The 15,785-nt window shown below is 39.1% G+C and overlaps 1 protein-coding gene across 1 annotated transcript in view; it reads left to right on the plus strand.

Moving 5' to 3' along the window:
• Positions 1-15,785, plus strand: part of NEURL4 (neuralized E3 ubiquitin protein ligase 4) — a 1,403,612-nt gene that overhangs the window by 826,903 nt on the left and 560,924 nt on the right. The window contains exons 19-20 of the mRNA XM_044076219.1: positions 957-1,055; positions 11,990-12,133. Coding sequence (XP_043932154.1) covers positions 957-1,055; positions 11,990-12,133 — 243 coding nt within the window. The remainder of the gene's footprint in view (positions 1-956; positions 1,056-11,989; positions 12,134-15,785) is intronic.

The raw sequence follows: 15,785 nt of genomic DNA on the forward strand, positions 1-15,785 counted from the left end.
CATCTAGGTGAAGCAGAGCTCTTCCCAACAATATTCAAGCATAACCTGAACCAGTGGATCAGAAATCAGAAATTTACACAAGTCTAGCACCTGAGTCTCTAATGGACAGAGGCAATCTGTAAATGCTTGACCAACCCTGCCCTAGCTTACATGTAGCCATTAAAAATATACCCCTACAAGTAACTTCAGGGGCATCAAAAAAAAAATTACTGGCTACATTTGCGAAGCTTCACTAGGCTTGTAAAGGCCCTTGTGGTTGTTAGTTTAGTATATATAGGTCTGAATTTATAAATGGAATTTCCCACATTTGCAGAAGGCAGATGTATTGAAGCTGAAGTTCCAAGGAAGGTGAGCACTGTCAAGTGCCACATGGATGTAGACAGTTTTGGAAATGTAATAGCTGAGAGTTGCAGAGGTAGACTCCTCAGGTTGTTTCTTCACTTTTAAAGAAAGACCTGTCTCAAAAGCAAGACCATATTTTCACTGTAAATAGACATGTTAAAGAATCCAGATGCAGTTGGCCATTAAGTAAATAGATACCTTTTTATGTAGTTAAGCAAGTATGGTACAAATATTTAGAAATAAGGAGAAAAAAAGAGTTATCAGACTCAATGCTATTTGAGCTTGCACATTCCGAATTAAGTCTTTTCATTAAAGACATTGTGAGGTTCTAATGAAATTTTCATTAAATGCAGTGGGTGTTTGCAAAAGGCTGCACCTGGATAATGACATAAAATCTTAAGTTTAACCATTTTATAGTACTCAGTTCTGTCATAACCACTGACAGAAGATAATGTTCTGACTATATTAATTGTATTATAAATTTCAGGTTTCGCTAGTGTGCAGTAATAAGTTGTGTTGTTTTTATATAAGGTTTTAGTCATGAATGATAAATCGTTGCTTAGTACTTGTGTTGCTATTGTTTTGCACTGAGTTTCATTATTTATGTCATTTAGGTTGGTAACCGAGTTGGTGTTAAACGCTGTGGAGATGACACAATGCATATTCTCATTGATGGGGAGGATATGGGACCAGCTGCTACAGGAGTTTCAAAGGTAAGCTGGGAACTTAAAACTGGAATCAGGTAGCAGGAAAGAATGTTTTTATGGGTGGGAGAATAGGAGCATTTGGGTGCCGTGATTTGTCAAACCAGCTTCTACAGATGTTAGTGAGCTAAATGAGGTTAGAGGATAGATAGACTAGGTGGCCTTGACTGGCATAACTGAAATCTTTCGTATGGGTTTGTGTAAGGCATTATCCTTTCTCCCTCATTAGTTCAGCTGTTTATTCTGAAACTCACATGATCTGGTGGTTCAAAAGCCATATTCTGGCACATGCTGTGACATCATGCACCACACTCGGACAGTGTTAACATTGAATGTGTCAGGTCTTTTTTGATACTTGCACAGTTTTTTTTTTCCAGGGTGTTTTCTGATGCTAACCATTGCCAGCCATATATATACACACACACACACACAAAAACACTTTGGCTTTGAGGGCTATAAATTGCTAGATTCACATAGCCAGATGTCAATGCAAGGTCCTTAAACAGGTACAGGATTTAAGTGGGAGAACTCAGGATAAAACACTGAAGATATAAACTGTAATGCTTGCCCAAATAGCTCCATGGGGAAGCACATGGTTAAGTTTGACAATGACACAGATGATGCAGCATTCAAGGAGACTGACTGACCTATGAGGCAGATTGTTATACCGTTCAAGGCTCATCCTGTCTTTGAAGGTAACTGGATTCAAAATGCTTACCCTTCAGTACACCCTTACACGTCTGTTCCCCAAACCATTCCTGGTGACATTGAATCTAAAGGATGCATGCCTCCAAGTATTGATATGTGAAAAAAAGCAAAGCCATCTCCGGTTCAGGGCAAGAGACCACTATTTCCAGTTTACATTTCCTTTTGTGGGTTCTGCTGTGCCCAGAGTATTCCCATAGGGTCTGGCAGCCATGATGGCCTATCCGAAGACAATGTGGGTTATGTATTTATCCTTGTGTGGATGAGTACTTCCTTTAGACCCTAACAAAAGAAGAGTTTCAGGAAAAGTTGTTTATCACAAGGGACTGCCTTCAGAAGCAGGTGTTCTCCATAATTTTCTCCAGAAAATGCCTGACCCTAGATACAAATGAGGCTTTTTTGGCAGCAACGCTAATCGTGATGGAAAGCAGAGAATGTCTGCCAAAGGGATAAGCCATCTTTTTGGTGAGTTTCTTTCACCATCTGGTCATCAGAAGTTTGATATCTTTGAATGTCTACCTCAAAGTCCTGGGAAATATGGCATGAGTTATCCTTTGATTCCTTTAGCAAAGTCACACAGGAAGAAAGGGGTTTGAATGGAGAGATAAGTCAGCAAATAAAGGAGAGTATTATTGCTGAAATTAAATTCATCCTCATGTTTTGGTGAGTACCTTAACGAGGTGGACCCTGTTTTTCACAAAATCTCACAAAGACTACACTGATACATAGACTGTATTTATATAGCATATATCATGGACAGAAGTATATTAAAAATTAAAACCGAGAGCTGGGTGCATAAGACCCAGGATAAAAAAGTGCCCAAGCCTGGTAGCCACACTCGTGCCAGGACTGGAAACGATGACAGTGTAGAATCCTGAAAATACGGAAACATTCCTACAATGGGGCCAGGTGAGGCCCAGGGAGAGGATGGCCCCCTGTTGTAGAAGGAAGTAGTAGTCCATGTTAGGCCAAAGAAGAGCCATAAAGATGATAAAGTGGACTGTTGAGGATAAGAAAGAAATTATGTATTGTTACTATTATGCAAAAAGCCCAAAATTTCCATACACAAGATATGCAGAATGATTAAGAGAGAAATTAGAGGAGAGGAAAATGTTTCCACAAGAAAAACTGTCAGAAGCTTCAAATAAAAAATTGTATTCGTTAATACAACAGATATGTGAAAAAACAGCATCTAGATGAAGAAACTTTGATCTGTTCAAAAAAGAAGCATCTGAGGAAGTGCGAAAATATAAACAACAAGCATTAGGTGACCTACTGAGGTGTGGAATCTGTTTTGAGTATTTTAGCATTGCAATGATCATTCCACAGTGTTCTCATAACTGTAAGTTAAACTTTTTTATTACCCATTATTTTTGTTCATCAGAACTCATTTACATTATTTATCTGAGTGTGAAAAAAGAATTCTGATAGTATAGATGAAAAAAGAAACTTCTCATTTTCATTGTACATCTTGAGAGCCATCTTGTCTTATCCTTTCTTCGCATTCTCCCCAAATGAAGGGGCGCAGTTTTCAAATGTTCATGCATTTTTCTTTGTATATCCGTTATGTTTTTAAACCATCATAACCATCGTGGCTTACTTTTACCCCCCAGGATTATACTGGTCCTTTAATGTTTAAGGTGAGACTGTGTGCTTTATGAAAAAACATGTAATGGATACTGATCTTAGATGTCATTTTGCCTTATGGAGTTGTGGAAGTTTTAATACAATACAAGAGGGGAGTCAACTTAATTTGTTGGTGCTTCATGAACACAGTTGGCTGACTCTGCTTGAGTCATACATGTCTCCTGGATCTTTGGTTTATTTTTGTTTCAGTTAAGCCCCTGTTAGGAAAGGAATAGCCATTAAGGTTGCATAGAAGTCTTGAATTCCCCGTGGATAGTTTTACCTTGAAGTAATTGTCACTTGAGAGCATGTTCTGTATTATGTTTAATGAAATGTGTGTTTTGGGATGATTTTATTTTTTGAAGTTGGTACAGTTGAACTACGTTTTTTGTTTTCGTCATGCTCCTCCTTTCCCGTACAGTTTCTTTCTGTGGTTGTCGAGAGAAGCCATGCCCTTTATAGATGGGAGGGAGAATCATTCATGTACTCATTGGCTGGCACATAGAGGAACAATTCAAGGCAAACAATTACAAGGACCATAAGAGTCCTAGCTGTATACACATTTAAGTTAAACTTAACAGTTTGTGCTTCCTTAATAGTGTTTACTTCCCAGTCTTGGTGTAAATTTGTGTTGTCCTATCCAGTCATCAAGACTAGCCTTAAAGGTAATCAAAGTAGTGCTTAGCTTGACCTGTACTAGGTGCCTATTCCATAGGTTGGGAAGACATTTAGACAGGAACCTCTCTCTTTCCAGTTAGTCTTGTATATTTAAGTCCCTGGTGTGTATATTTGTAGATTCTCTGATTTTTGCAAAGATGCAGGAAGTCAGATGTAACTGTTTTCATGGCTGGAAAAATGAATCACTGGTCATCTAAGAACATCCTGAAAGATTCGGAATATAATTAGAGTTGTGCTAATCTTTCAGGATAATGGAAGGATTTAAGGCCTTTATTTTCTTGATAAGGTATCTTTGGGGCCTTTCTAGCCGAGTGATGTGGTTTGAGTTATAAATATCAATGGGAGCACTGTACTCAGTGATAGGTCTAGTAAGGGAAGAGTACAGTGGCAGGATGACAAGTTTGGTTCTTAAAGATATTCTCTTGACAATAAACTGGGCCAGATAGGGGATTTTCAGAGCAAAGTTAAAGTGATGTTTAGATGAGAGAGAATTGTCCTCATAATGTACCCAGGTCACTTCAGACCATTTTGGTTGAAGGAGTACATTTTAACCCCTGAGGTAGGAACAGCATTTGTGCCAAATGGTACAATACTGCACTTTTTTGTGTTTAACTTGAGACCATTTTCAGTATACCAGTATGCGCATATTCCAGCCCTGCTCAGCCATATCCGTGGATAAGAATGCTTAGGTTGCAGTCATCAGCAAACTTGGTAAACCATGTTTATGGGAAATTGGACTTTGTCTTCAAAACAAACAGCACTGTTCACTTTGATTCTCCACTAGTTAAAATTTTACATTCAAAGATGATACCAGCAACTTTCATAGCATGGCATCTGTTTGGTAGCCCATTTGTAATCTGGGGGGATAACACAGGGGGTTTACTTTGTTTGTCTATTTTTTTAACAATACCTAGATCTGTTGACTAGATTGTTAGCAATCCAGGGGAATACGTTTGTGAAATTGTTTAACAGTACCAGCATGGGTAAAACTCTAAGCAGTTTTCACAGAGTGACTACTGTCTGCAGCCTCCATGAAGTTTTCAAAGAAAACTTGGTTCAGGAGACAAGATCTCACCTTCATAACACCAAACTGATTTGAGATCTAGATCAGTTAAGTTGTCTTTTTCTACAGAAATGAGGTATGCTATGACACATTCCATGGCACAAACCTTATTGATAGTGTGAAGTTGAACAGTTTAATTAGAGGGTAAGAAAGTGCGTACTTGGCAGTAATGAGAATGCAGCCCGATATGTTGTGTGGTCCCATAGCAGTATTATTTTCATAGATATTGCAAACCCATTTAGTCTTGTGACCATTTACGCTTTGCCATTACCCTCATACTTCCTTTCTTGAGGAGTGCCATGCCAGTCTGCCTTGGAGTAAATTCGTAATTACCCATCTAATAATTTTTTTGGTGGAATTCAAGGTACAGATGCTATGTTGCCTTTGTGGGTGGAACCATGATTTAAGGGTGTTTTACAGATAATTATGCCAACCATGTGTCCAGAAAATTGCATCAAAACTTCAACAGCTTTTAAAGCTACAAGCTTTTCTGTGTAACAGCTTTTGCTTGTTTTGACTATTGATGGTTTTGGGACAGTTCTTCTGAAAATATGCAGGGTTGAAAGGATGAAAATTACATAAGGCTTTGAAGAGGGAGGAGTAGTAAGGAGGTTCATAAGAATAGGCTTTATTGTCTGTCTACTACAAGCACAGATTGAATTTTTAGCAGCTAACTCAGCACAGTTTGAGCATACCATAAACTCGTTGGTTTTAACTTTTTTTGTAAGATAAGCCTAGCACATATCTGTAAATATATGTATAAAGCTGTAAATATTTTTTTTATTAAGTAATGCCTGAGTAAGTGCATTGGTCCAAGGGCCCTTTTCAGCCTTGGGTGGGAGGTTGCCATAATGGTTAAGGTTTTTACCTTGCAAACACAAGGTGCAGGGATTGATTCTCACGTGGGGTAATAGGCTAGGCTTAAAATGGCTCACAAGGGCAGTTAGCCTAGTACTAATCTATGAACCTATGGATCTATGAAGAGAATGTGCTATAGAACTTTCTATAGAATGCCTGCAGAAAATGGAGAACAGAATGTGCCCTCAGTTTAGCAGAAAATGAGCTAAGAGAAGAGTTGCTTGATTTTTTAGTGATAGACATATTAAGATCAATGAAAGAAATAGACTGCAGAAGGTCAGTAAAACCAAAAAATTTATAAGTTTGATAACACAGTAATTAGGACTGTTCATAGAGATCCATGTGATATAACAGAAGTCAGCAGGATATATTAGTGTGCAGCTAAATTAATAGCAGATAAAATTCTACCACAAGAATACAGGGTATTAAGGGAAAGGAAAAGCAAAAATCGAATACCATCATGGAAGTATCAAATAGAGAAAACTATAAAGCAATTAAGACAAGAAGTGTCACTGTTAGAAGAGTATAAAAGAGGGAACAGATCAACAAAAATTCTCAAAGATAGATGTGATAAAAGCAATGTGCAGTATTATAACGGATCAGGATTTATCATGCACTATTGCAAATAAACTAAAAATATCAGCACAGGCAGAAAACCTTAGAAGATTCACAGATAAATATAAAGGAAAAGTACAAAATAAGCAATTTATTGATGACCCTAAAACGTTTTATAAAGAGTTGAGAAGCAGGGTAAAAGGAATTGAAATGCCACCAATAAAAAGAAGAAATATATACATTTTGGGGAATTATTTATGAAGATCCTGTGGAACGTAACAAAGATGCTAAATGGATAGAAGAAGAAGTTGAAAGAATAAGAAGTTTAAAGGTACAGAATATGAAATGGGAAGAAGTAACAGCCAGAGGGATTGAAACAAAGTTAAGAAAAGCCTCTAACTGGAAAACCCCAGGCCCAGATGCAGTACCTACCTTTTGGTTAAAAGTATTAACATCTTTGCACAAAGATTTAGCCATGAGTAAGAACTATTTATATGCACACCCCAAACAGACACCACACAGGCTAACAACAGGAAAAAACAATGCTCCTACTTAACAGTGAAACTGCAACCTAACCTAAAAATTATAGACCAAAAACTTGCTTTCCAACGATGTATAAACTGTACACTGGAATTGATGCCGATAGGGTTTATAATCATTTAGAAGAAAATTCCATTATGGCAATAGAACAAAAGGGCAGTAAAATAGTCATACTGAACAAAGGATCATTTGTTATTAAATAAAATCATAGCGGAGAACTGTAAAAGGGGGAATAATCTAAATATGGCATGGATTGACTACCAAAAAGCATTTGACAGTATCCCACATTCATGGATAAAAGAGTGCTTAAAATGTATAAGATACACCCTACACTGATAAACTACATCACAGCAACCATGAAACAGTGGCAAACCACTTTGCAGTTAAGCCATGATAAAGGGCACATTATTATTCCAGGGATAAAAATCCAAAGGGGGATATTCCAGGATAACTCTATATCACCATTGCCCTTAACCCATTAAGCTGTCTCCTTAACAGATTAGGTCATGGCTATAATTTGGCTCCCAGAAGGCAATAAAATGTAGACTTCTCATATTCTCTTTGTTGATGATTTAAAACTGTATATCTCATCATAGGAGGAACTGAAAGCACAACTGCAAGTAGTCAAAATGTTTTCAGATAATACAGGAATGTCATTTGGTTTTAATAAATGTACAGAAGCAACCTTTAAATCACGAAAGCTGCAGCACCAAGAAAACATTGGTGTGGGACAAGAATTTTATACAAAAGAGGGAATGTATAAATATTTGGAAATTGATGAAGGATCAACAGCAAAACATCAACAAATGCAAATAAAACGTAGTAGGAATTTTTAGAAGACTTGAAGACTTAAATTAATCCTGAAAACAGCGTTGACATCTAGGAACAAAATTCAAGCTATAAACCAGTTTGCTCTTCCTGTCCTAACTTAGTTTTGGAGTGACTGACTGGCCCCAAAAGGTGTTGATAGTTGTAAGTATAGAAAACTCCTGGAAGAACCTCATGTTGATCAGGATTGAACACAGGAATGGTTAGGGAGAGACGAATTCAAACCAAAACATGAAAGGTTAATATTGGCATCCCAAGATAGTGGGCTACGTACACATTGGTTTAGAAAGTCCATTGGACATGGGAGAAACAGACAAATATAGGTTTTGTATAACAGATTTGGAAACAGTCACACACCTCATTGCTGGTTGTGATATACTAGTGGCAGAAGGACTGTATAGTGGAAGGCATAATAATGTGGCAGGAATGTTGCACTGGGGTTGTACAAACATTATAATATTGAAGTAGCTGAAAAGCACTGGAAACATGAGCCACAAAGCATCATAGAAAATGATGGTCTCCATCACATGAGAGCACCCGTTACCAACCGTTCAAAAAGTAGATGCAATTAAACCGGATATAGTGGTCCATGAAAAGAAGACAGAAGTAGCATTGATAATTGAAATCTCTACACCCAGTGACTACATTGTCTTGCGTACAGAGAGACACAAAGTCATAAAATATCAGGATTTGCAGGCAGAAATGAGAGCAATGTGGAAGAAAGATACCCAGACATTTCCAGTATTATAAAAAGAATCTGCAATCTTATATGTTACCAATACATGTAACTCCTTATGAATTGCAGGAGGAGTCATTACTGGCTGACATCAAAGATTGAAACAATACTAATTTCATGAACTTTAATCATACTTTGACTTAGGAATGGGGTCCATTCCATCATTGTATTAGAAACCCAAAAGATTTGGAGAAATTAAAAAAGAAGATCCAGTACATGTGCTAGAATCATTTCATCTACCTCCCTTTTAGGATTCAAGGCGAGCAGGACTTGGTCTGCTCAGCATCTGAAATTTTCAGACTGTCAAAGTTCTCCCTACCCATAATCCTGAGGACAGGACAATCCCTCTCCAGATCTCTCTTGCCATGTGCAATGTTCAGTCAAATCTATACTTGGTCACAGGCAACTATTTTTCAGAGCTTCAATTGTATTTTAGTGTGTCTCATGAGAATTTTTAAGTTTTCCCTTTGTCCAGTTTCCTGGTCACTTTCAATGGCAGATTATTCTCTTTCAGTGTCATTAGGTCTGTATTTGAAAGTGTGGCTACCTGCTGTCTGTCTCCTCAGAGTTCGTCATTTTTCTTTTTGAGCTTTTTCCTGCAAAAATACAGTTATTTTTTTGGTGAACCACTGAGTGGAGATTTTTAAAAGATGGATCTACATAACAAGGAGAATCTTTATTTTTAGTGGTTTCTTTTTTTCATATCTTTTGTTTATGGTTCTGTTTCCAGTTTGGAGTATACATTATTGATTTTCTCCTCTTAAATTTTGCTAACAGGTCATTTATTCATTTTGTGGTTGTAAATGGCTCATAAGTAACTGTGTGCATTTCTCAGCTTGGCCTTCTCACCAACCCTTTTAAGCTTCAGTCATGGCTGTATATTTATCTAACTTTTGGACTTCAACCTGTATGCTTATCCCTTTGTGTTCTTGAGGATGTTCCATTGGGATCTTCCTAGGGTTGGTATTGACCCCAGTTCTCCAGGCCAGGTGTTGAATTTATTATATTTATTATGGCTTATATTCCTAGCTTGGTATCAGTCGGTCTGAGCTTGTCTTTCACTTTCAAACTGTCTTATCTCAGTCTGTCAATGACCTTGCCTTTCTTTGGCCTTTGATTTCTTGGATTCGGGCTCTTTTTTCAAGGTCCAAAATCAATAAGGTCAGCACAAATTTTCTTCTCACCATCCGCTTCCACTTACTGGGCTGTAGGTTCCTAATGTCTGGTGTCAGTAAAGAAGATATATGTATGGCCTTACTGTGGTCAAGTTCCAGATTTCAAGCTTAAACCCCAAGGAGATGACTTTTATCAGTTTTAAATTTGTCATAGTTAATCTTGACTTGATCCACTTTATTCTTTCATGCCCAAAGCTGATTTGAATGAGTCTTCCGTGATTAAGAGACAGATAATACTGGGTTCCATTTTCATGTCTGCCTGCCTCCCCTGCCCAGTAAGCTAGGATATCAGCTTGTCGAAATGTTGTAGGGTGCCTCCACTTCTCATTTAGTACCCCAAATGAGTTTGAATTTGACACACCAGCAGCTTATCTTTGATTCCTGTCTGAGAGCATTAACTTGGTGCTGTCGTAATTGTTCAGTATTACTTGTTCTGAAAGGCTATGCTTAAAGTTTTTCAACCTTTTCTGTCATCCAGATGTTCTACTACCCTATATAAGATTTTTCACCACCTGCCCCATCCTGACTGGAGAGGGAACTTATTTTTAGCCTTGTACAAGTTGCCTAGTGTATTACATATTTCTTGTTTAGCACATGACTAGAATAGTATAACTATGTGTTTACTTGCCTGCCCTTATGGATAGGTTAAGGATATCATGTGATATAAGTTTGCTTTTCAGGTAACTTTTTGCACACAACTAGTATTTTGTCATGATGCAAACTTAAGTGCTTCCAAACTCTTTCAGCTTTATGCTCGGGTTTTCACTCCTTTAGGATGCATTTTAGACTTTCCATGACTTTTATCCAGCAACACTCATTACAATCCCATTCCACGTTATTGTACAAAGTGAGTCCTTTCACATATTACAGTGATGTTCATCGTGTTACACTGCTGCAATCATTACACTTGGGTTATCCTGCCATCAGGCGGTCCCGCAGTCGGCCAGAGTTCCAAAGTCTTGGTCCGGTGTCGGTTGCTGTCGCTTCTTCCCTGACATCAGTGGATTCACTTTATAATCTCGAAATATTGAAATATCGAATTTCAGTATTTCGAGACTATAAAGCCGAAAACTCACAAACCCAAAAACCAAAACCGCAAAGATCAACAAAACACTACACCACACATACACCACAAATACACCTACCTCCCGACACTACAAAATAGCAAAACAACACACACGAACACAAAACAAACACACAACTATCCTTCCTATAAGCAGGGGGGGCCAAGCCCCTGCACCCCCCATGTGGGGACTGCACCCCCCCCACACCCCCGCTACTTATATTTACTAACTCCAAGGTTATACTAAACACTGAAAGACAGAAAACCCACCACCACACATTCTACACCCCCTTGCACAAACACACATCACATACATACAAACACCACCACTCTCAATACTGACACACTCGCACCGTAACCTACCTACCCTAACCCACACCTAAAACTCCCCAACACACTCACAAACCCTCCCCAAAACCCTCAAAAAAACATAACACTTGCCAAACAAGCCATAAGTACTGCGGGTTCAACATTTCCGAGTTCGACATTCTGCAGTTTCGTGCAACTGCGGGTTAGACACTTTGGTCTCGAGATACTGAAATTCGACATTTCAGTATTTCCAGATTCCAATATATATATATATATATATATATATATATATATATATAATTAGGCGTGTATGTGTATCTATTCATTATAGATAGGTGTCTGTGTGTGTTTGTGTTTCTGTACAAGTGTATAAATGTAAGAGTCTAGGGAGCATTCACTAAAATCTAAAATGGAGGGATCCTTTATCATTAGCTGTATTTCTGTGGTTAATACACAGATTTTAGACTACTTCTTTACAGTTTTTGCTTACATGGTGCCATTTGTCTGCATTTAGTTTGTCTATTTACTTTACCTTTTTGATGATGATCTACTTGGGGAAATTTTCATTTATGTTTATTTCCTTAAACTTTAGCCTATTTTGATCACTCTTGTTTGTCTTTACTGTGTTACTGTATTGTATGAAGATCTTGGTATGAATAACAGTTGACGTTTTGCAGGTAGTTAGCATCTGTTTATACTAACATCATGTAATGTGTGCAGAATTATGTAGTTTTAAAGTAATATTAGACTGAATAGTTTTCTGAGAAGTCTTCAGAGCTGAAGTCAGTCTCACCTTTTATCTTTCAGAATGTCTACGCAGTTGTTGAATTGTTCGGCAGAGTAACATCAGTGTCAATTGTAAGCTCCACAGTCATGGAGGAGCCAGAGAGTACCAAACCTCCATCTGTAACATCGGATAGCTGTAGTGAAGAGGAGGATGAAGCAACACCTGTGAGTTTCTTTTAGCTTTAGAGAAATAAATGGTAAATATTTCTGCAGAGCAACAGGCAAAAATGTTGCTTTACCCACTATCCCCCAGAGCATCAATTCTTACATTCCCACAGTTTGATGATTTTCTCAAACCTCACTGACTGACTTGGTATCTATGAAAGCATCAGCACCATCTACTGTTTTTCTGCCAAACACTGGTAAAATCTACTGAAAAAAAGAAAAGAAACACAAACCAGCAGGAGTTTCTTTTATAGATCTTTGAAAATGATTTGATTCAGTTAGCCATTCCCATACCTCTCAATTTCTTAGCACAAGAAATCTGAGCAAACCCAAATATAATGGGGAATAAAGGCCCAAAAATAGGGACTCATTTTAAAAATTTCTCGTACAGACACACACACAAACAGAAAGTTGTGTTAGCATGCATTTTTTGAAAGATATGAAGTCTGAAATTCAGATATCTGTCATTATTTACTAACCTCAGTCTTTAGTAATTTGCCAGAAAACTGCAAATTATATAAAGAACAGATCAAAAATATGAGGGATAAATCTGGACTTTTGAGTGGCATGGCCTATTCCCTTTCATGTCAAGGAATTTGATCTCATAGATTGTGGGCAATGTCCCTTAGAGTGGTCCATTATATTTTCCAGAGTTAAAGACATCATTTAAAATCTGTGAGTCTCTTGCCCTTCAGTGTCTAATCTAGTGATATTTCATCCCTACTTCTTTGCTACCAGTGTTTATAATTTGGGATGCATGTTGTTTGACAGGGACTGGTCCTTGGACAAATTTTTCCTATACTAGCTCTTGCTGCCCGATTGGCTTTCTGAGCCACCACCACTCACTGTCAGACAAGTAGCATCAGCCTACAAAGAGTAGCCAGTTTTAGAGCCAGACAAACAAGAGCATAGTTAAGGTTCATCAGTGTGATTGTTGCCCTGTATTCATCTTACACATGATCAAACCATTGAATATTCAAGCCCAAAGCAACAAAGGTAAAGTGACTGAATTAAAAAAAAAAAACTAAAGCTCTTCTCCTTTAAAAAATAAACTGTGTTTTGCAGGGGGACAGCCAATCCCCTATATGTAGGACAGTTTAGGGAAAAGGGTAAATTCTCAGTCCTCACTGTACTGTGTTCTCCTACAAAATATGCTGGCATTTTGTGATTGCTTGAGTATTCGATCAGTTGGGCCTCTGCTCAGTGAATTCGAATGGCCAAGCATTCATTCATCTGTAGGACACCATTCATAATATATTGGACTTGGCCAAAGGTGTCAGTCTTCCAGCCTGCACCCAACAAGATTTGGATATCCCCAAACTAAACATAGGGTTTTCTCCTATGTCAAGGGCACCAGGCCAGAAACGTATCTGTAAGGGACAGTAACCTGCGCCACCTTAATTTCTCGTATTGCTACAGAAGTGAATGTCTTGTTCCACTCCATTGGTCAGTACAAGATAGAGCTTTAAGAGCAATAAGTACTCAATTGGGTACATGATAATTTCTTGATCTGGCATTAATCAGATTGACAAACCCTGCTAAAATAAGATCAAATACTAATTTTAATTGTTTTCCTAACCCTGAATGCCCTGAAGCATACTAGTCATTGGTGACCCAGTTGTGAGACACACCAATGCCCCCCTCACCAGACTCAACAAGGAGAACGTCACAGTCAGTTGTCTGTCAGGTGCCAGAATCCACCACATCACGCACTCAATTAAGTCTCTCCACAACAGGTACAAGTATGACTGTCACTGTACATGTTGGTGTGAGTGACTTGAGATGTACTTCCCTCGACTATATGAACAGAGACATGATTGAGCTCTGAGTGTGTCCCAGGCAGGTATGACCCTAGCACTAAGCAGCATCCTTCACCTAGAATGATACCACAATACCAACAAAAAAAAAGAATTGACTTCAACAGTTGGGTTAGTTTCTGGTATCGGTCTGCTTCAGATGACTTGGTTGATGCGCCTCGATGCTTTGCCAGAGATGGCCTCCACCTGTCACCCCTGGGATTCCAGATCCTGGCCAAGGTTCTTGCATCCCCCATTATGCCTTTTTAGGCAAGGTCCCAAAGACAAATTTTCCAAAATAAAAGATCTGTCAAAAAGCAAATTGAAGGTCATGCTACTTAACGCTAGGAGCCTTAACCTGAAAATGCACTCACTGGAGGTTCTCCTTGCACTGGACGATGCCAATGTCTATGCGGTTACTGAAACTTGGTTTAGGGCTGCAGAGAGCACACCTGCCTTACCAGGCTATACCTCATTCCACACATTCCAACCCCAAAATGAGGTTGAGAAGACTAAGGGTGGTGGAGCCTCTATCTTCATTAAGGACAGGCACACCTCCAGACTGGTTTGCCAGCATGATGCACTGAAATTACTCCAGGTACAACTGACAGTTGGCAAGATACCCATCCAAGTTATAGCCAGCTGTAGATCCCACTTCGTGACTCAGGACACCCACTCCTCCCACCTTGACCTACTTGATTCCATCAAGGTACCCCCTAACACCCTGATCCATGGTGACTTCAACTACCCCACCATAGACTGGGTGAACTATTCCTCCACTACTGCACTCACCCAACGGTTCCTTGACTTCATCAGTTCTAGCACACTAGATCCCCCGCAAGGGGAGATAATAGTCTGGACTTGGTTCTCACCAACATGGGTGACTGCTGCACCACTCTTATAGTACGTTCTTCCCAGGTGAGATCATATCATAGGTATGTCTGATTTGAAGTTTCTGTCCCACCCAGCCCTACCCAGCCGTAACAGGCTAAAAACTTCTCAAACGCTGACTACAACCTCCTAAGGGTGGGTATCAGCAGCTTCACACCACCGCCCCCCTCAGAGGATGCAGACAGCTATGCTGAATAGTATGCCAGTGCAGTATACAAGCAACTGTACAACTGCATGGACTCAGCCGTACTCGGCAGAACTAAAAGCTGCTCCTCAAGGAAACACAAACCTGTCTGGTGGACATCCTCTATCAACAGACTTTACAACAAAAGGAAGAAACTGTTGTCCAAGGGTAAAAAGAAACAAATTCCAAATTGAAAAATCTCCCTCCTCACCCTCAACAAGAAAATTAGATCACTAGTGAAAACCTCCAAAGCCAATTATGAATTGAAACTAGCCTCTAAAACAAAAGAAAACCACAAAGCCTTCTTCAGTTATGTCAGGAATCTCGATGGCAAAGCCCATGTTTGTTCTGAATTAGTACTTAATGGTACCACTTACACTGATGTTGACTTAGCCAACCTGCTAACAGATAGATTCAGCACAAACTTCACCCCCCCCCCAAAGACCCATTCGACATCCCCGATACCTGTCCTGCACCTTACATCTCTGTAGTTCAAGTGTTAAAAGACCCTATCCAAGGCAAAGAACACAGCTTCCTTGGGACATGACAGTATCCCAGGCTGTATTCTGCACCATCTCCAGCAAGAACTAGCTGTGCCATTAAGCTCCCTGCTCAACTGCAGCCTAAGTACAAGCTTCATTCCAGCAGTGTGGAGAACTGCCATTGTCATCCCCTTGCCACTACTGACCCTGGAAACTATCGTCCCATTAGCTTGACAAGTCTGATCCGTAAGTCTAACTTCTCGCACATTACTCACGCGAAAGGCCTAAATCTAATATGC

Source organism: Protopterus annectens, chromosome 7.part0 (genome assembly GCF_019279795.1).
Source record: "Protopterus annectens isolate FY-2018-M chromosome 7.part0, PAN1.0, whole genome shotgun sequence".
Taxonomy (NCBI): Eukaryota; Metazoa; Chordata; order Ceratodontiformes; family Protopteridae; genus Protopterus; species Protopterus annectens.